The 22,237-nt window shown below is 38.7% G+C and overlaps 1 protein-coding gene across 2 annotated transcripts in view; it reads left to right on the top strand.

Moving 5' to 3' along the window:
• The first annotated feature begins 2,537 nt into the window (after positions 1 to 2,537).
• The window catches only part of PAPD7 (PAP associated domain containing 7), a 46,947-nt gene continuing 27,247 nt past the window's right edge, over positions 2,538 to 22,237 (top strand). For both annotated transcript variants that reach the window (XM_009873568.1, XM_009873567.1), the window contains exons 1-7: positions 2,538 to 2,656; positions 4,043 to 4,089; positions 4,959 to 5,079; positions 6,619 to 6,726; positions 7,419 to 7,547; positions 8,646 to 8,859; positions 15,177 to 15,303. In XM_009873568.1, coding sequence (XP_009871870.1) covers positions 2,567 to 2,656; positions 4,043 to 4,089; positions 4,959 to 5,079; positions 6,619 to 6,726; positions 7,419 to 7,547; positions 8,646 to 8,859; positions 15,177 to 15,303 — 836 coding nt within the window. In that variant the 5' untranslated portion in view covers positions 2,538 to 2,566. The remainder of the gene's footprint in view (positions 2,657 to 4,042; positions 4,090 to 4,958; positions 5,080 to 6,618; positions 6,727 to 7,418; positions 7,548 to 8,645; positions 8,860 to 15,176; positions 15,304 to 22,237) is intronic.

Here is a 22,237-nt window from a genome sequence, read left to right as displayed (position 1 = left end):
AATGGAGGGGAGCCCTCATCACTCTCTACAACTACCTGAAGGGAGGTTGTAGAGAGGCGGGGATTCGTCTGTTCTCCCTAGTGGTGAGTGATAGGACGAGGAGAGTTGGATTTAAATTGTGCCAAGGGAGATCCAGGTTGGATATTAGGAAGAATTTCTTTACTGGGAGGGTTGTCAGGCATTGGAACAGGCTGCCCAGGGAGATGGTTGAGTCGCCATCCCTGGAGGTGTTTAAGAGACAGGTGGATGTTGCATTGGGGGGAATTGTTTAGTAGGTTGATAGGGCTGGGATGAAGGCTGGACTCGATCTTCTATGTCTCTTCCAGCTCATATGATTCTATGATTCTATCAGTGATCAAATTTTGGACATGCTCCTACGTAAGGAGAGAAAAACAGCTGAGGATTGCTCACGTGAAAAAGAGCTGGTTGATATAGACAAGTGGCTATAAATTGAGAGCCTGGGAAGTGGCCAGTTGGGTCAGTCAGTTGGAGTGTGGTGCTGATAACACCAAGGTTGCAGGTTCGATCCCCATTCGGTCCCCATATGTTGTCTGATCTAGTCGAGAGGTGGCATCCCTGGCCATGACAGGGAGGTTGGATTAGATGATCTCTAAGGTCCCTTCCAGCCTAGGCCATTCTGTGATTCCATGTTCAGAGAAGAACTGCCACTAGTAACTTGCCCCCCAAGAAAAAGAATCATTAACAGGGAACAGTTTAAAATAAAGCACTTCTTTATTCTGATTCATACTTAACTTCTCATAGAATACCATGAATGACAAAAGCATAAATGGACTGAAAAGACCTGGGAAAAACAGTGGAAGAAAAGTCCTTTGAGCTAATAATACACATTATGGTTGAGATTCACCCCAGAAGTATGCCAAATGACACTACTGGAGGCTTGAAAGGATTGCTGCAAGGGAACTGGAAAACTGCTTTGCCTTTTCTTGCTTTTGCCCTGTATCTGCCTGCTACTGGTTTTAATAAGTGGGAGGTTGTTTGACCTCACTGCTGTTAGGTATATTCCAGTATTTTGTTCATTGATCTTGTCATCTTGGAAAGGGAGGGAAAAAAACCCTCCTCCCTAGAAACGTAATAGGAACAAATTACTCTGTATTTTCTGTCTTATTCTGAAGTTTTGAAATTAAGTAGATTTATCAACAGATTGTAACATTTAGTTGAGTTCTCTGTGTAGTTAAATGTTCACTTGTGGATCCAGGCTCAGTTTAAAAAGAGAGAAAGAGCAAATAATAATTCTAAATAGTATACTCTTTAGAAGTATCTTTGTGTTTTGCTGCTAAAATCTGTTTGTATATGGAAAGGAATCCTGACATTTCAATTGATCATATGGTCTGTTGGAAGCTGTATGTTAAGAGTGGGAATTCCCTAGTAAAATGAGCAAAATTCTCAGGGGAAGAGTTGAGTTCTAGTAGGGATATATAAAACTTTCCTATTTGAAAGGCTAAGTAAGTTTAACTAAGGATTGAACGTGATTTTTTTTTTTTTAAGACAGTATTTGAATTTCACTACAATGTTGAATTAATATGTTTCTTGAATTAGTGAGATCTTAGAAATATGTCAACAGCCAAAAGGTGTTTTTTTAAGATACCATAGCCGTAGTTACCTGGAGTATTTTTGGGTGTGTTTTGCATGATTTGATGCTTTTCCATTGAAAGCAAACATGACATTCACCTGAAAACTCTAACTGATCTTCTGTCAAATTTGGCAGGGAGGGTTCTGTAGTATGAGGAGAAGGGAAGCAAAAGGACTTAACAGGTGTATAATGGTCCAGTGTCAGAACTCCTTACATAACACTAGTGTTAATATACATTAGACTTGAGAACATATTTAATGCTTCTCACTTTGAATAGTTCAGTTGGAAGATCACTTCCTATATGAATAAAGAGCTCGAGTGGTCAAAAGAATTTCTGTTTCTCAAAGTGGACTTTTTCACATCAAGGAATACTCACATGCCCTTCTTATAGCCCTCTACAAAAAGGTGATCAGTGCCAGTGGCCTATTTCCAAGTCTGCGTAAACATTAACATCCACATAGCTAAGAACTCCTGGAAGAATAAAACTACTTGAAAATTTTAAGTGTTCTCGTCCAGTTTCATATTTAGATAATGGTGTAGTTTTGAAGACTGTGCTTTGTTTTTTAAAGAAAATAGTCTTTGGGATTCAGGAATTGAATTTGACCTTCACTGTTGAACTCATAAGAAGGTTGGCAAATGTCTACTTGTGTTTGCATCCTGTGTGTTGACATCTTTAGCATTTAGGTGATATGGTCAGGGCTGATGTGTGGGTATTGTTGAGATTACTGTGAGGTGCTGCCACAAAAATTGTCAATATATGAGTCCCAAATCCTAACCCCTCCAGTTTCCCTTATGTAAGTCTAATTGTTGTGGCATTTGCCTTTCTTGAAGGTTGGTTTTTTTGGTTTTGGTTAAGTGATGATATGAAAAAAAGCCTCTGGCCTGTTTTTGTTGGAACTCAGTGAAATGGTCTTTATAACTAATACTACTTTGTCCTTTAGACTACATGAAGAAATAATTGACTTCTATGACTTCATGTCCCCTCGTCCTGAAGAAGCGGCTATGAGAAGAGAAGTGGTGAAAAGAATAGAAACAGTTATCAAAGATCTTTGGCCTACAGCTGATGTGAGTGTAATTTAAGTGCTGACTTCTCTAGAAAATTGTAGAGTTTGGTACACTTAACCTAGCTGTTATCTTTCTGTGTTTTAGAAATAAACAGATAAAACTTCATACTTAAGGCAAGTGACTTAGTATCACATCTCTTGCACTACTTGACAGTTTATTTTAAAAAGTGGAGGAAATGTAAAACCTAGATTTAAGGTTAAGAGATGCTGCTGATGTTTTTCATTTTGAGGGCTGGGAGTGTGAAGAGCTGTCCACTTAAAGAAGTGCATTTCTTAAAGTAAAAGCTTAAATTGATTGTCTCTGCATAACTTCATTTTGAATATTGAAGTGAGACTGACTACCCGTGTATCCATTTCTGCAAGGATCTTGACTGTGCATATTTGTGAATACAAACATTTTTATGAAAGCACAGTTAACAGATCCTGTATATTTTTTTCTTCTGTACTCCACAAATTTCACATTTAGGGAATTACTTTAGCCCTGCTTTAGTGGGAAAATTGTAGTTAACTTCCTGAACTACCTTGCAAGCAAAGTTGTTGTGTTTTCAAACCCTTTATTACCCAAAGAGTAAGTTTTCTCCAAACAAAAAAAAAAATCCATAAGGAAGGCAATGTAAACTAGATGATCTCTAGCATAACCTCTTTGATTATTGTCTTTGTCATTAAGAAGCAGAAAAACATTTCAGACCACTGTCATTTTGTAGCCTTCTGTGATCAAGACTGAGGACTGTAGCCACAGTACTGAGCTAAAGATATTGTAAAGTTTGTCTACCTCATCCTCACCTGTGATTTTTCCTTAGTAATAATGTCTTTCTAACTGTGGGAATAGATACGAACACTGAAATGGCCCAGTGTTGCTCAGTATTTTCGTAGGTCACTTCATTGAAGTGAACTTTTATATCATATTCTCCCTTCTTTTCCACATACAAACACCTGCCACAATTTCATAGTCATCCTTACAGTAAAATCTGGAGTCTTCTTGCTTATCTGAGTTATATGCTTAGATGCTGTTTTTTAAACCTTTTTAAAAAACTCCAATTTTAGTAAACCTGTCTTATAAGGAAGGAAGGGAACAGGAAGGAAGGAAACTTTTAACAGCTCATACTTATGTTGAACTGGAAATAAATAGTGAAAAGGATTTGTTGCAAAAGTTTGTGCTCTGTTGCTAGCAAGATAGGTAGCTATTTCATGTTAAAAAAGTGTTTTTGTCTAAAGTTGTATCTATAAGAGAAAGTGTATTTGTACAGACTTGAGACTGTTTAATAAAGTAAGTTCAACAACTTTTAAATGGCAAGACCAGAAAAATCTTAAATCTTGTGAAAGTAAAATAGAGTGAGCATTCATGATTACAAGATACTTCACTGGTGTGGGGTTTTTTTTTTTTCAGGTCCAGATATTTGGCAGCTTTAGTACAGGGCTTTATCTTCCAACTAGGTAAGTAATAATTTACTTTTATGTAGAACTTTTCTTCTTTTAGGGTAATGGTGAACTTCTAAGGGGAATTTAGATTGAAATGTGTAAACCTATCAAGCTTCCAGTGAAATGTTTGCCTACTGTCCCATGTGACAAAAGCAAGAACACTTGAACTTACAAGTACTTTACTGCTTTAGGTATATACTGACCCTCTGGTGAATTAGCTTTTCTTCCTTGTGTCTGGGGTTAGCCTTTGGCTTTTTGTTTTCAAGATACAGTGAAATTGAATGTTCAGTATTTCCTGTGTAAAGATTATGTTTTGTTAAATAAGGTGAATTACTGAGAGTGTGTCACATCACAGGTACTGTGCAAAGTTAGAGGAGTCATCACAGCTGTGTTAGGCTTGTTGTCTTTTCTCAAAAATAGATGGATATGGAAAACCTGTATAGCTGTATCTTAAAGAGTGTGTTGGCTTTACATCAACTAAATTTTTCAGTAGAAAGCACTGGAAATTTAATTTCTGTGAATAATAATCACTAATAAAAACTCTCTGGGCTGTTAACATTGCCTGTCCACCCGGGTAGATGAGGAGTGGGATTGGGCTGTAGAAATTAAAGGGGAAGGAGCCATAAAGGTGAAGAGGAGAGGAGATCAAAGAACTCTAACTGGAAGCAAGAAACTAGAATACTACTTTGGGTCCTAAAACAAGCTAGACCATCTCTTAATACTGCTAAAGAGAGCTTGTGGGCAACCTAGATGAAAAGTTGCAAAATGGTCACCCTGGAGGACTTGTACTATGTAGAATGCTAATTTTACTCTTTTTTTTTTTTTTTGTGTGAAGTATTATGCTTTTGGCTTAATGGATCTCTTGCTGTGTTCTTTTTGTCTAGTGATATTGATCTAGTTGTTTTTGGGAAATGGGAAAGGCCCCCTTTACAGCTGCTGGAGCAAGCACTGAGAAAACACAATGTGGCTGAGCCATATTCCATTAAAGTACTTGATAAAGCTACGGTAGGTAATAGTCTTTGGAGTATTGAACTGAAAAGCTTTCAAATTCTTTAAGTTGTGTTGATAAATAGTTTTCGTTATTCATGAAGCAAATGAAATTGTCTTAAGCACAATGTTTTGATCTGCAAGATTTTAGTAGAATCTGTATGTGCTTAGCAATAGCACAGTTTTTTACGTGAACAACAGTAATCCTGTATGCTGGAGTGTGCTGGAGTAATTCTGTGTACTGTGTACAATGTTTGCAAAATGTCCGGTAAAACAAGTTAACTATTTGTATAATGTTTTTCCACTGACCTTTGAGAGGACTTTGTTTAGCCAGGGGCCAGCAACTAGAGCCATCTAGCTTGAAACTTTGACTTTTCACATTGTATTGTTTCTGATATAGTGAAGAGTGAAGTGTTCCAAACCTGATGTTTGTTTTTCCCTTCCAAAATATGCCACTTAAGACCTTCATTTCATTTGTGAAAGTGATGTGCAATCTCCTGCACCTGTCTTGTAAGCCTAATGAATCACATCGGATATACTAAAATCTTCAAGTATGGGAAGTTTATTTTCCTGAGCAAGGGGAGTTTTCTCCAGGAGACTAAGAGTATTCCAGATTTCTGTTAGTCTTGTGGACTCTGAAAGAGAGTGACTCTTTTAGGTCCAGAAGATTCCTTTGGCTTCTGTTGGAGTAGCAGTACATAAGAGTAGCTCTGGTAATCTTTGATTTAACCGAGAATGAGTTGGATTTTCAGAATTAGTCATACTGGCCAGCAAGGGAAGATGACACTAGGCAAGCCTTATCAGTTTTACTACCCTGCCTTATTTTATTCCCTCTGCTGTTGGTATAAAATAATGCAATACTTATGCTCTTTTTTGTTTTCTATTTCAGATTAAAAATATGAGAAGTTCAATTTAAACTAAATGTTAGCAGCTGAAGTTTAGGTTGTGGTTGTAAGATGGTTTTGCAGGATACTGCTGTCAAGGTTGTGGTGTGAGACTGAACTACATATTCAGTAGTTTTATAATAATTTATTGCTTCCAGATGAGGAAGTGTTGTTGCTTTTATCCATTCTGGCTTTTGTTTGACTCTGCAGTGAACCAGTTCAACCTGATAAACCAACAGACTGCTTTATTTTTGCTGCTGGGCTAGTCTTCTCTCGGTGTAGCAAGTGAATGGTGCAGTGCTGGGTCAGATGAATGCAGTTTCTACAGGTTATGAGTAGAATGTCTCCTATTAATAGCAGTGAGTCATTAAGTAAATTAAGTGGTCTTACAAAACACTGGCATTGCAGCTATGAAAGCAGGTATCTAATAGCTATGGGAGAGCACCTGAATGATCATAAGTTAATGTGATTCTACATGCCTGTGTTTTTTGTCACCTCACTGAAAGGTGTGAGTCAAGTTAGGATTGTTATCTTGTCTCAAAAATGTTTCCTTGTCTTGATAGTTGCATTCATTTGGGCTAGTAGTATCCCTGTGTCTTAAAAGAGGAAGGTGGAGAATAGCACCAGTATTGCATTTCTGGGGATTCATAAAACTTTGTCTTAATGTTTTCAGGTACCAATTATAAAACTGACTGACCAGGAGACAGAAGTGAAAGTTGACATCAGTTTTAATGTAGAAACTGGTGTGAAGGCAGCTCGATTTATCAAGGAATACATGAAGGTATCAGCCACATAATGAATGTTATACTGCTTATCAAGCATGTCCTAGATGCTTAGCTAACCTGTTCTGATACGGCTTAAGACTTTTGAAAATGTATTGCTGTGGACTATATTCATTAATACTAATTAAACATGGACATTTATTTTACATTGGTATATATTCAATGTTGCTTTCATGTCCTAGGTGTTTGTGTGGTTAAACCTGCACATTGAAAGGACTTGTACAATCATATCTATATCTGAGATAGGTACTAAATTTTGCTTCTAAAGCAAGTCTGAATTTTGCTTACCTTGAATTTAAGTGATGCTTGATTATTATTTAAGTGATGCTTGATTATTTAAAATCAAGAGTACTTTTATGCTCTGAGGTACTGTTTAGATGGAAAACTTTGTAGTGAGTGACACTGACATTCAAAGAAGGATATAAAAATCTTCCTGGTTGAGGATGAGGGGCAGAAATAAGTTTGATATGTAAGCTATTTGATCAAAGAAGAGTTGAAGTTTGCTCGTCTGTTTCTAGAAGTAAAGAAAAAAAAAAAGGCAGCATATTTCAGTTCTGTGGAAGCACTTATAGCACACTACTAAATAACATTTTGTATTAGAAGATGAATCTTCTTGTGTCGAGACTTTGTAGTTCTTCCTTTGTTTTGGAATGCTGACACTGAAATTGATAAGGCTTATTTTGCTTTGCAGAAATATTCTTTGCTGCCTTACCTGATTTTAGTATTAAAACAGTTCCTCCTTCAGAGGGATTTGAATGAAGTTTTTACTGGTGGAATTAGCTCTTACAGCCTAATTTTAATGGCAATTAGTTTCTTGCAGGTAAGTATATTCCTTCTTTGTTTGTGTTCTTTAAAGTGTTTTTGTTTCTGTATTTATGCCCTGTTAAGGTGCTGTTTAAAGACTCCTCTAGCCATGCACAGCTTTACTGTTACGGCTCTGGATTTTTGATCATTGGCAGTTCCTATGAACTATCTCTCAAGTGTCTTAAGAACTTCTGTTCACAGCGTGAACTCGAACAGCAGCAGGAGCCCTGTGAACAGCATAGAGGCTGTGCATTGCTTTCTATACCAGGCCCGTGACTTCGATGGTGCTGCCTTCCCAGGCAGCCTGTTACAGCACCTGAATCATCTTGCTGCTGTTTTGTAAATCTCTCAGGATTCCGTTTAAGTCTGTTGCTTCCGAGAGTACTGATACTAAATGTGCAGAATAGTTGATTTCAATGCTTATTAAAATTATGAAATCAAACAGTCACATTGGTTTTAATTACATGTTGGGTAGGTTTTGACCTACTTAAAACTGGCAGATATTGTAGGTAACTGAACAAGTAGCTAATGTTGTAACTTCTTCCAGTACATTTTTATGACAGTAAGCTTTGTACACGTATGTAAAAGTCCGATGTTTGCATTTCTCAGCAGCTGTGATAATGCAAAACCCTACATATTCTGCTGCTGTTAATGATTAATCGAAATGTTACTATAGGTTTTACATATTCTATATGATATGGGGAGACAGAGAACTGTATTTCAGTTTGGGTTAATAGATTTACTGCCCCTCCCCCCTTTATGAAAGCATTAAGACCAATGGATTTTCTGTGAAAAATCAGGTATTACTCTGTTAGTAAGCTGTAATGTAGTATGCAGTACTTATTTATTGCTTTTGGCTTAGGGAAAAGAATTTAGTAATCCTCAAAAAGCTGGAAAGCAAGGGAGGAAAAGAATTCTTTGGCTTCCAGATACCGCTGAAGTGCTGCCCCCTGTTGGTTATGTGAAAGTAGTTTAAGTGCATAAAGCATTAATGACTCAATTCAGGCTTGTTTAAAGAGATTATACTCAGCTGTTTAAATGAGAGCTTTTTGTTCCACTGTATTATGGTCTGAAAAGCATTAATTTTTAATAATTAGCAACTGTTCTGTCACAGCTGCATCCAAGAATTGATGCCAGAAGAGCTGATGAAAACCTTGGAATGCTTCTGATAGAATTCTTTGAACTCTATGGAAGGAATTTTAACTACTTGAAAACTGGTATTAGAATAAAAAATGGAGGTGCCTATATTGCCAAAGAAGAAATCATGAAAGTCATGACTAATGGATACAGACCATCCATGCTATGTATTGAAGATCCTCTCCTGCCTGGTAAGATTGTACACTTCTTGCAATGTTCCGGAGCTCTGCTCAACTTGTGCTCTCACAGCTTGTGGTAGAGTCCTTTAAAGTCTGTCAAATGACTTAGGAAGCTGCACTGAGACTGTTGCTGGTGTTGGGGTACACTGACAGAGATGGGCTAAGGGATAAGGACCTGAAGTCTTCCAGGGTTCACAGCCTGAGGAAATTGAGTTGCATGCACACGGTGCACATCTGAAACGCGTTAAGAGATTCCGAGCTGTGTTGTGTCTAATACTACTCTCTAACCGTGCTGAGGGGTAGCAAAAGAAAGAGGGCTAGGAAATCCTGGAAGGGGGTTTGTTAGTAGGAGCAGCTCTCTGTTGTTCGTTATGGGAGAATGAGAATGGAAGGTGTAACTTTCCCCACCACAATCTGTGGTGCCTTAATTCAGATAAATTATACCATATGGGAAAGAAATGCCCCAGATGAGGTACCTTTCCTGCAGGGCAATGCCGTAGAGACTGCACAGAAACATCCGTGTATGTCCATGAGTGTGTAGGAACGGAGCAGCTGTATTGTGGTGTTGGTGTGAAGAGTGGTTTGCATAACTGACTTCTGTGCTGTGCAGGGACCTGTAGAGAATGCCAGTTATAGTTGCATGTACTTTGGCAAATACTAAAAATATATTTTTCTTTAAGATACAGTTTCAATTCAGTAACCTTCAAAGTAATCAAGATTAATTTTGGCTGAACTCCTGAAAAAATTTTCCAGCTTTATAGTGATCGGTTTGGATTCTGTTTAGACTGTCACAAGTAGCTGCAATTCCAAAACAAAGTCAATTTTCAGTTGATTTGGACTTCAGCATTAGTATTTCTAGAATGTAATTGGCACTCAAACTCCACACTGTCATGTCTTGTGGGTAGACTGCTATGTACAGCATTTTTAAAGCAAATACCATGGATCAGGAGCTGAAGTCTGGCACCTTTCTAAATACTCACTATGCGGAATGTTCATAGTTCTCTAGAACAGGTTGCAAGCTAAGATACTCATTTGTCTAACGACATCTCTGATCTGTTTGTAGCTCTGAGTTAGTGTTCATCATGACTCTAGCACTTGGCCAGCCATAGATAGGTGTGATTTTTGCAGAACTTTCATTGTGTTATTGATATTTCTCACTGGTGTGGGGTACTTGGTTGGCTGAAGACCCATTTGAGTAGCAGTACGAGCCACATTTCTTCAGTCAAAACCTTTTTCTGTCTTCCAGTTCTCTTGCTTCCTATCTGCTGACGTCTGAAAGAGAAGAAATTATGTATGCTGCACAAGGTTTTAATCACTGTTAATAGTGTTTTGGAATTTTTTCTTCTCTTTAATGACTCCTCAGAGAATTAAAAAACCCATAGAACTGCAAGTCCAGTAAGAGGCTCTGAACTGTTCCTCCTAGCATAAATCTTGCAGGAGCAAAGAAATGTAGTTTAGAAGAAAGATACCAGCTCTTTGAGAGCACACAGCTAGCTAAGAATTAAATTTTATGTGAGTTTATAGGAGCTCAGATAATGTAATTCTTAGAGGAGAGAAAGTATTTTGGTGAGGGAAATGAAAGCTGATGATAACTTGAAGTTATCTGGCCACTATGTTCCATAGGGGTATTTTCTGGCAGCTACCACAAAGCTTCAGAACCTGCTTGATGGAACTAGGGGGAAAGTTATGTAGAGTGCATAGGATGGCTTTTTGAATTGGATCTCACAAATACAGCCTCCTCACATATAGACTTAATCACATGTTACTACAGTATCTAAAAGTACCTGTCAAGTCTATGTAAAAGTGTAGATTTCTGTTAGGTTACTGCTGTTACTGCTTGTGTCCCGGTCTTTTCCAAAGGTTCGGGTTCTTGCCCAGCTGAGAAATGATCTCTGCCTGGTTGGGTTGTGGTCACATCCACTCAGTATCTAACTCCATGAGTGTCAGTACCTGTACTGTGGAGCAGATGGGAACAGGTATTTTGGTAAAGAGTGGATACAGATCTTTCTTGACTTAAGTTAGCACAAAATGCTATAGAGGTTTTCCCTCAAACCTGTTTTTGCACTGCAGGCACAAGTTTGTAAACTTTTTTGCCTTTTTTTTTTTTTTTTTTTTTTAGCCTGATACAGCTTTCTCTAAAGTGCTGGTTAAGCCTTGGAAGAAGACTTTCAAAGATGACTTAATCCAGATTATCTAAGCAGTGTAGAAGTCCCTCCTGTGAGTGTATGTACTAGTTCAGCAATAGACTGTTGAAAGCTGTAAGTCATAAGACTAATTTAAGTCAGTCTTGTAGGGGACAGCGTTAAGTACAGTGGGATTAGTTCTTTGAAGCTGGAGGAGCTGCTTTTTTCTTTGGTGTGAAATGATGATGTCTTACTAACAGATGAATGTTGTCATTGGACGGGTATGATACTTCAGTTCTACCTGCTCAGTACATTCTGTTAGTTCCTAGATTTGGAAGGAACAGGCATCATCATGTTGTATTGTTGTTTTGGTTGTGGTGGCTTTTACTCAGATTGCCTGAGTGCTGTAGGGTTTTCTCCAAGGTTCTCAAAGACTGATTAGTGGGTGATGGGGTTTTATGATTGTTGTGATTGGAGAACCAACATTCCAACAAAGATGTCACAAGTCTGCACTGGAATTGGGAAGTGTGTTGAAGTCTGGATTTGAGAGGACAGACTAATCTAGTTGATACATTTTAAAGTGGTGGTTCATACTTGATCTTCATACATTGTCTAAGATTCTTCATCTTGAGTTACTGTCCTAGGACAGGGTAGTGAGATGAGAATCTTTCCCTGTAGTATCATCCAAGGAACACCTTGTAACTGCCACCATTTCAGTTTCTCCGAGTCATTGTCCTTTCTTTGATGTGTAAAAAGTGAAAATATTTTTAGGAGAACTGCAAAACCAGGCACTCAAAAGTCTGTTCACAGGAACATGGAACAGGGTAGACAACAGCTTGAAGGAAGTTTATACAGAAATCAGTCTAGCAGTATCCTGTCTTGGAAGATATGACTCTGGTTGCAGGTGACGAATCTTTAAACAAAATTGGCATTTATTCAGCAGATTGTTAGGGAAGCTTATTATTTTATGCCAGGTTGTTGTCAAGGCCCTCCAGTAATTTCTGATTCTCGGAACAGGAATGATTTTGATCTTAGTTCATATTGGCAGTGGCAAGAGTGGCTAAATTGCAGTTTAAGGTATGGAGTTCCATCTGCACTGCTCCTTTCATAGGAAAGGTTATGCTTCATTTTGAATTGCTGTCGGGACTAACAAAAGTTCTAAACCTTAATAGGCACTATGGGGTTTATCTGTTGTAGCCTTTGTGGCTGCGCAAAGGTGTTCATTGCAGTTTTTCAATATCTGCTATTTGTCATTAGAACCTGTAAATACATGTGTGTGTATATAGAATATATGCATTTATAAAACCACACAAATACATTGTAATTAGCATCTGAGAGAACCCATTTAATACTGGATGTTGCATAAAGGTGCTTGATAGATGACAGCCTCATATAAATGGATCAGCTTCAGTCCTAGCTTATGGTCTTACCTTTAGCTTTCCAGGCCATATTCTTAAAGCTTCTTCAGGTAATGGAAGGCTACCTGGTGGAGTGGTAATACTGATAGAGAGTGATGGAAGGCTTAGACACGCTCCTATAGGGATGAAGATTTTGTAAGAAAGAATGAGGACTCAGTTATCCACATAACAACACATCATTGTCTACTAATGTGCTTCTGAGGACTGAAGTCTATGATTTTCTTAAAGAGTGAGAGCGTCTGAGCTATGTGCTTTAACTGATCAGTCTTCAGATTGTGACAAAAGAAGGATGCTCAGGTGTTTAAGATGTGATCTGCTAATGAGAATGACTGCTCAGGAGAAAACCTGCTCAGGACAGCAAATGCACGTATGTGATCCACTGGCTTCTTTAACATGTTGCTTTCTGGATTGGATAGGGCCACCTCCATACAAACTTGACTGGTACAGTTGACAGTAGCTTGCATAGAAGCTTTGGCTTCCATACTTGCTTTTCAGCTGCAGTGCAAGTCAGAAGCTCTGCAGACTGTGTCATGGAATAAGATGTGTTTATTCAGACATTTTTAGGAACTGATTACAGGTACAGAATGAGGCAATCCAGGAACCTAGGCGTGCTATGGCGTGAGCTGTCCTGCCTCTGTTCTCAAATGTGCTTCAGTCAAGACTTCTGCACAACTTCCTTGGTGGTTTAAACTAAACTGCCGGAGTCTGCTGTAAGGTGATTAGGGAAGGTTCATGATTTCTTTCACTGGCACAAAAGTAGAGGTGGTAACAAGGAGTAACTAACAGTTTGTAGCAGCAGTGTCTTCATTATGGTGTAACTCCGTGCAGGATGCATCATAAATGCAGCTGCCTTGGCACATGCTCAAATTGCATGTTATGTGAATTTATAGAGTCATTTAGGTTGGAAAAGACTCTTAAGATCATGGAGTGCAACTGCAGATGGACTTGAATTTAGTGGTAGGTGCAGCTGTGTGTGTTTAGCCCCTTGTACATATTGCATTTCTCTACCACTTCTCAATTTTTTTCATATATTTGTAGAAGGTGGAATTGTTGCAGGACACCACAATGTGTCCTACCCCTGGAAAACCTGTACTGAATTAATAATTTTTCTAGTTGAATTAACATTTTGGTGTTCTGATCTATTGACCACTGAAATAATGTGTTCTCTATTCGGCTGCATTTGGACTAAGTCCTGTGAAATTCTCTGCTGTTTTGTAGTGCAGCTCTGAACTTAACTACAATGTGCTTCTTCCTAGATTCACTGTCCTAGGCCCACACTGGTTTCTGCTTTAGGATAAAGTCCAGTTGTAAATAGACTTCTATAATTTTGAGCGTAGTAGCTGCTGGATACTGCAGTGGTGCATTCAGAACAAGATAGTTACTTCAGTAAACAGGAAGTATTTATTGACCAGTTTTTATTTGACCATATAAATTACTAAAGAAATTCTGTGTTCCAAAATGCGTTTATGTTCCCAGTCTGTTTCTATTGATTATACTTTTCTGTTAAAGTGGCATTATGATTAGAAAATCTTGAAGGACTAAAATGTGTTGTCAGGTAGTAAAGCCAAGGCTGTTCTATTTTTTTTTTTTTTTCCCTGGATAGGAGATCTCAACATATTTGTCTATAATGGCTTGCTGGACAGAATACTTCAGGAGATGAAGGGTTCCTCTAAAGTCAAATTTGGACTCAGTGGTTTCAGTTATCCAAAAGATAGATTCTGTACTTTACCCATTAATTTTTCAAAGCAGATTTTTTGTTAAAACTTACTCATAGGCCCAAATCTGATTTTCAATCTTAAAATAAATATATTTGGTGGTTCATTCATTTCCAGTGTTCTCAGCATTTCAAGCATCATTCTGAAGAAGGGCAACCGTTTACTGTAAACAGCTTTCTACCCACTCAAGATCTAGTCTGTATTTTAGACATGCAGTTTGAAGGAATTTTTTTTAGTGTTCCTTAAATTGAGTGGTGACAGTGAACGTTTGGTGTCTGGTGCCAAATATAACTACAAAAAGACCCCAAATATTTCTTCTTGTTAGTAATAGCATGATATTTCCAGGTGTCAAATGGGAGACCTATGCCTCTACATTGTCACTGATGCAGAAGCTTTAGCATCTTCTTAAACTCTGCAGCTCCCCACACATGACACTGGATTTGGATGGAGTTCTGCTCTAAATGCCCCTCGTGTTTATAGAGGGGACAGTTAATAAATGCTGCTAACTTGATCAAAACCCAATATTGTATGAACTTCTGGAATCCTCTACAGTGGATTTTGACAGACTGGTTTGTCCTGTGGAGATAAATAATCTATAGGAGCTGGTTTATTAATCTGTAGTTTTGATAAGGCGAAGTAGGGGTTCATGTAAGTATACCTGGTTCTGTCAAGATAATGTGGTTGCACAAGTGGAATTTTAAGCTGAATTTGGCCTGCAGAAACTGTACTGGTAAGTGAGACATGGTGCTTTAAGCTTAGTAGGTTCTCTCTTAAAAGAGAGCGTATATGAGTTTTAAGCTGATATCTGTTCTATTTCTTTCAGGTGCTAGTATGTTGGTATTTTTAAAGTTGAATTTAAAAATTGAATGCATAATATTGAGTGTCATTCCTAAGGTTAGCTTCTTTTATCGAATAGACACACTTAGTTGTTCCTGATGCGAGTAGGATGGGCTAACCAGTTTAAATGGAGTTAAGCTGTGTTGTTAAGGCTTCTGAGCTTTAAGAATGAATAATTTGCTGGTTACTGAATATTAAAAAAAAAAGATGATCTGATGACTGTCACATTATTTCAGGAAACGACGTTGGCAGAAGTTCTTACGGTGCCATGCAAGTGAAACAAGTTTTTGATTATGCCTACATTGTTCTTAGCCATGCAGTATCACCACTTGCAAGATCATATCCAAATAGAGATTCTGAGAGGTAATTAGTCCACTTTTTGAATATCCATTTGTCTTTGTAATCAATTAGGAATGTTTGGGTCTAAATCAATAAAAGGAATATTGTTATTTATTGTTTAACTGTGGCTGTACTGAAATTTGCCCAGAAATTAAGCCTGTGCGGTGGTATGAAGGTGTAGTACTTGTGTGCAGTATTGAGGTGAAGACAGCATGACAAAACCCAAGATGAGTCCAACGTGAGGTCTTCTTAGGTTGGAAGGGAGCCAGAAGATAAATGGTCTTTCCTCAAATATTCTGCATAAAGTATTTCAAGGAGAGATCTGCTGGTTGTTATGATGCATGTCTGTACTATGGTAGAAAGAAATGCGTGTGATCAAATTGCTTGTTTAGGCACAAAACGAGACAAGGTCATAAATATCCTTAGTTTTTTAATTGCATCTACCATATGCTGTTTGAAAAGGCTTGATATGTGATCAAGGTATTAAAAGTATCAGTTCAGTTCAGCTATAATTTCAGAACTGCCATTAAAAGTGACATGCTTGTAGATGTGCCGTTTTTAGTGCAGTTCGTAATGTCATTCACAGAAACACTGTGCGGCTAGTACTTTCTCAGCTCTGACCTTTGCAAAGTTTCTGGTTTTTGAAAAGGAGAGGAGAAGGATGAAGGCATGTCAGCTGTGTTGTGTTTTCATTTGTGCATCTGTTATCCCAACTCTCAGTACAAATTGGGACTGGATCAGGAGTTATCTCTTCCCTGAGACTTCCCTGGAATCCCAATGGCTTTGAGCTCCCCGGCTGATCACAGGCAGGGGTGACTGTAACAAGTGTCGTAGACCATCTAGATACAATTCCAAACTACTCTCAATTCTAGTATTATTGGCATTGGTAGGTGAAATAGTTCTGCTGTCATAAGTTTACCACAAAGTGAATGCAGTCTTTCATTTGCGAATTTAAAACTTAATAGTGCCTGTGATCCTCTAGGTTTTCTGTGGTGTTAAATTCACCAAGGCTGAGACTGCACTTGTGCCTGTGATGGAGATACAGGAGAAGTGGTGCATAGTGTTACATGATGGCATTTGAGACTGCTATTTTAAGACGGATTAAAGGTGTACCTGTTAAATATACTGGCTGACAAGTCTGTTCCTGATTGAAGTTGATATAACTATAGATAGAACAACTTAGGGATTCCTGAAGTTTTGCTTTTGTCTTGAGTCCTGGCCTTCATTAACATCTCTGTGATTCTCCAAAGGTTATAGCCATTCTCTTATGAGGTACCTGCATTTATTACAGATATGAAAAAGTATATTTGTTGAATGCATTTAATGGAAACCTCAGATGTAATCAATATGTATACTTCATGTGTACACTTCTTACTGTATTTGGGAATTTGTCACAACTTCAAACCTGGGGAGAAGTTCCAGCAGCAGGGTTCAGATGTTGTACATCTGACCTGTCTTTCTGCATGATGTCTGGTCTCAACTTGTCGTGCCAGTGGTTTGCCATTCTGTCAAAGGGAGTGGTGTCACAAGATGAACAGCATTCAACCAAGTCCTCTATGCGACTAGTTCCCTCAGCACTAGTCTTGTAAATACCAAAGAACCTGCGGGCGGATGATGAGCTGTTTGGTAACAAGCGTGTTGCACAACCTCAACAGCAGGCCCTGTTCAGTCTCAGTTTGTAGTTAAACCTGATGTACTTGGGAAATCCAGGTATATTTAAGATCCTTCTCCCCCCTGTTAGGCAGGAAGGGTTCAGGCTCCATATAAGCACTTATCTGATGGCCAGACTTAAAGCTTTAGCCATCCAGAAGCCCTTTCTCTTGATCCATTTTTCTTCATTTTTTAGGATTGTTAGTGGTAGACTAAACGATGGTCTCCCTTTAAGAGCAGTGACTATGACATTCTACTATAGAAGGACCAACAGAGACTAATGAAGATGAAAGAGTAGGAGCTCACAGGAGGTTGAACTCCCCAGGCTGACTTAAGTTTATTCAGTTTTCTCATAATTCTCTTAAGTGGAATGTTTTTTTCTTGAACTACCTTATAGATTTGAATTCGTATTGGCTCTTTCGAGGAAAAATATCTGTGTTCAGAGTACTATTTTATAGATGACAATCTCAGTAAATTTCGTATCTTTCTGGGTGATCATTGTTACTGCTCTTTTTCAGGTTCAGTCCAACTCAAAAGAGCACAGGCTGAAGTTCACTTAAGATTTTCTAGCCAGCTACTACTTTTGTTATTTCAAGTGTGAAAAAAGAGAGCCAGATTTTTGTCCTTCATCCCAGGGCTTTTCTTGTCCATGTTCTGTAGTAACAACTCCCACAGAATGATAAAGGGTAGATTCAAATCACTTTTACCAGCATCTTTTCTCAAGCTTCAAAATACAATGTGGAGCATAATGGAAGTTGAAAACTATCTTCTATCTGAATGGAAACAGTAATCAGTTGAGTCCTGATGGTAATTCTTACACCTACAAATATTACCTTAATGCTGTTTTGTCCCCAGTGTATGTCACCCATCCTCTTTCAAGAACAGCTCAGGAGAGGCTGTTGGACAGTTCTATAGATTTTTTTTTTAGGGTAAACAGATCCCTGTTGTCTTGGAAGGAGGGGTTTCCCTCGTAGGAAAACCAGGAGACTGATCCATTTTAAATCTGTACAACTTGTATGCAAGGTCAAGTTTGGTGGTGCGACTTCAGCCCAAGAGATTGAAAAGCATGGTTGATACATTTTTTTTTTAAAAATTTGTGGCAATGGGGACATGAGTCTAAGCTGTAAAATATAGTTATGGATGGGATGGCTCCTGCTTAAGGGTCAGTGTCAATATATGATTTGAAGTGTATGATCTTTGGCTGTAGGCTGTCTCTAGAGAAGAGTGTGTCGTCCTGAGTGAGCTAACTAAAGAAATCTGTAAGGAGAGGTATTTTCATAGAATCATTTAGGTTGGAAAAGACCTTTAAGATCAAGTCCAACCATTAACTTCACTGTCAAGTCCACCACTAAACCGTGTCCCTTAGCTCCATGTCTTTTAAATACCTCCAGGGATAGAAACTCAACCACTCCCCTGGGCAGCCTGTTCCAATGCTTGTTAACCTGCCCTGGTGCAACTTGAGGCCATTTCCTCTTGTCCTATCGCTTGTTACTTGGTTTGTCCCTCAACCTCGTTTTCTCTAGACTGAACAACCCCAGTTGCCTCAGCTGATCATCATAAGACTTGTTCTAGAGACAGTGTCACCAGCTTTGTTGCTCTTTGGACACAAAGTTTCAAGTAACCATTTCTCCAGTGTTATCTTGTTTCTTGAGAAACCGTAGGAAACCTTTGCAGATGTTTGGCGACAAGCTCTTGCTCAGGGATTCATATTCTTGGAGAGTGGACTCTTAATACCCTGTCCATGGTCTCTCTGTTAAGGTACAATTTCACATTATAACTTGTCTAGCCTAACAACGTGTGGGCTATGTCCTATGAGCTGCCCTTTTTTGTCCTCCTCAGTTTGTGTATTCCTGACTTTTGCTTTGGATCAGATCTAGCGATCCTGCAGTCAGAAGGCGAGTCAGATAAACTCTCTGGTCTGACAGAAAACAAACACATCAACGCTTCTGTCACGTGAAGAAGTTGATCCAGCTTGTGGCTGTGTGATGGGCAGATCCAGAAGTAAGAGAAGCATCAGGATTTTGCCTGGGGAAGGATGGAGGGAGTGGTATTGTACAATTTGACAGCAGTAAGTTATGCTGATCTGGATATGACAAAGATGCAACCTTAGGTTAATATGTATGTCTGTAGACTGAGGCGTTGGCTTGTCACATGGTTTAGATACAAATGTGTGCTCGGGCTGCTTCTCCAAGCAGCAACAATAAGCCACATTTGAGAGGCAGACAAGGTCATATGAAATGAGGAATGGAAGAGTGATTCTGCTGTGACCCTCCCTCTCAGTATAACTAAGACTTTTGAAAATCTTCAGTTTCTGGAGTTGTGGATTGGTAGCAGGTTCCTCCTTATCGGTGCCAGACGCGTGGTGCAGATGGATGAGGCAAAGGGCTTGTCATGCCAGCAGGCCAGAGTTTAGAGTTTGAGGAAGCCTTGGCAGGGTTTTGCTACTGCCTGTCTGGAGTTGTCATTTACAGGTGATAATCTTCAAAACAACAATAGACTGGGAAATATATGAAGTGATCTTTCAGTCTCTCTGCCTGAAAGCTGTTTGGTCTCTTCCTAGTGCACAGTTCAGCTGATCTGACTGCTGACAGTCTGTATGTTAGGTTTGGGTTGCTCCTGGTTGGCTAAAATAGTTCTGGGACCTGTCAAAGGGCATGTTGAATTTGCCTGCTAGATCTGCCGACACAGAAAGCACAAATGAAACAGCCCTTCCCTTGCTTCACATCTTGAGTGGTGGGTGGCTGTCACTGGAATGCATGCCGTCTCTTCAGATGTGCCAGCAGTGCCAGCTTTTTCTACACAAAATGTTTGTCTGGGTAAAAGTTTTAGATATTAATTTTTTTTTTTTGATCCTTGTGCTCAAGCAGATCCTTCCCAGGTGCTCCTCATTATGCTTTTAGATTATATTGCCCTTTTAATACTGGGGGATATTTCATAAGTTCACTTAAGGGCTACTGAACAGTTATTTTGACTGTTCCTTCACAGACCTGATGTTTTTTCCCCGCTCTGGTACTCATGCGTTCATGTGGAGCTCGGCTGGAGCTTTAGATAATTGATTTTACTGAGTCTGATGTCAATGATCTGAGCCTTCTAAGAGTCATCTTAGGATTTATTTGCACTGTAGTTGTGCAGCTAGAAAGTGTCCCTGTGAACTGAGGGCTTGCAGTGTGTAAAAACAGGAGCTTATAAGCTCTTATAAAATAAACTATGTATGTAAGAAGCTTATTCCTGATATTCCTATATGATAATACTAAGATAAAAACCTTAAAGGGACATCTTTCCTAGGAGAGCTATCTAATTTTATTAACCAGTTAACTGTGGGGTTTTTTTCCATATCTTCCTAAAAAGCATCTTGGAAGAATTTTGAGTGTGTCTCATATCTGTAGAAATTGTGGCCTCAGCCAAAAAAATAAAACCAAAAGCATGGAATTGTCTCATACTAGAAGCAGAGCAGATCAATAGGTTTTTTTTTTTTCTTTTTTTTTGTTCCAAAGCACTTTCAGTGTTGAGAATGGATATAAGCACATTTTTTAAAGTATTTATTTAAGAAAACCTTGTTCTCTGACTCTGTGGATATGCTTGAGTCCCCTACATATGCAGTGGTGTTCTTTGAGAGCAGTATCTCGTTCGATCACAATTGCTTCCTCTTTCTTTGCTGCCATGTTTCGTACATGGCAATATAGCCTTAACCACCTTTCTGTTTCTGATATTTCATAATAAATGTTTTTAATTTTGGTGTATGAGCAGTGTGACATGGATCTGCCTCTGAACTCCTAACCTGATAACTTAGTGAATTTCTTTTTTTTTTTACCTTTCTACCAAAAATGAGAATTTGGGGCTTTGATCTCTATTCTCTGTGAAAGGAGCTAGTGAGAGAATCGATTACCAGACTCCGAATGTGCAACCGTGCCATTACTGTTGGTGTAGCAGTAGTTTCACCCTTTACACCTGCTTCATAGCAGGTGTTTTTGGTATTATCAGTCACACAGGATGATAAAAACCCCATCCTATAGCATTCATTTTCTTTCTGATCTGTGAAGGCATGACTATTGATATGATTCTGGGAAAGTACTCCAAGAAGCTTCAGACTTGACAAACTCCTTCTCCATAAGAGCTTATGTTATTTAGTCCATGTTCATTTTCTGGATCTAAGACCACAACTGGTAGTAACTGTGAAACATACAGGTTATCCTGGAGTGAAGACTCAAATCTTTCTCAAGATGAAACTTTGTAGCTGCAAGCTTTTCATCTCTGTCCTAGTGTTGCAGAGACTCAGAATGTTTACGTTTGAGTTCCATACTGGCTTTGCTGTCCTGGGAACTGCAACTTCAGGGCCACAACTGATTCTCTGCAATATTCCTTGTCCTTGTCTTCATTTTCTCTCTTCTGGCTTGTCTTCCTTTTTGAGATTGAGAAACCAGAACTGCATCAAGTACTTAAAATGCTCTTATTTCACAGGAGTGTACGTTGACAAACTGCTATCCGCTGTTTTATTTGTGCCTTTCTTAATGTGCTCTACTTAGGTAATGAAGTGTGGTTTCCAAAGAATTGCCTGTTATAACCCAGATCTTTAGTTGCTGAGTGATGACAGTCATGCCTTTAATTTTGCATATAAAATTCAAGATTATATTTTCCAACATGCAGCAGTTTGCCTACATTATATCAATAGAATGGTGGGTGACATTCATTCTGTCCATGAGGCCCTCCTGCAGCTATTGGATTTGTAACTTAGATTATGCTGTTTGGTTTAATGATTGCTTGAAATGCTGGACTGCCTTTTTCGATACTGACACATTGTGACATGCCTTTGAAGTTGGAAGACTAAACATGGAACATGTGGTATTTGGTCTTGCATGAAATAGTAATCCTTAAGCCAGTAGGGGAATTATTGTTCCTTTTTAAGTGTTACTGTGAAATGACCTAGTGAAGTTGTAGTCTAAATACATTTAAGCTATGTGTGTCCTTCCTTGCCATTATACACCTAAACAGAAAGAAAATTCCAGTACAGCAGGTACAGTGTACCTTTATGATGTGATGTACAGCATAAGCTTTATTGTAACTATTGAACATTTTCGTAACTAAAATAACATTACCTTCTCCGAGATGGACACTTTTCACAGCTCAGTTTTGTACAGCACTCAGTCCTTCATGTGTGTTGAGCGTGGATTTTACAGTTAGTGTTTCAGCCACTAGTCCCTCATGAAAGGAAAGCTTGAAAGTTCAGCGTTCAAAGGACGCAGCTCCTGCTCAGGAAGAAGTACAGTTTAAATAGCTGAATGCTGGGAAAGTATGTTGAAAAAATATTACT

Source organism: Apaloderma vittatum, unplaced genomic scaffold (assembly GCF_000703405.1).
Source record: "Apaloderma vittatum isolate BGI_N311 unplaced genomic scaffold, ASM70340v1 scaffold23677, whole genome shotgun sequence".
NCBI lineage: Eukaryota > Metazoa > Chordata > Aves > Trogoniformes > Trogonidae > Apaloderma > Apaloderma vittatum.
This window is presented reverse-complemented; position numbering and strand designations above follow the sequence as displayed.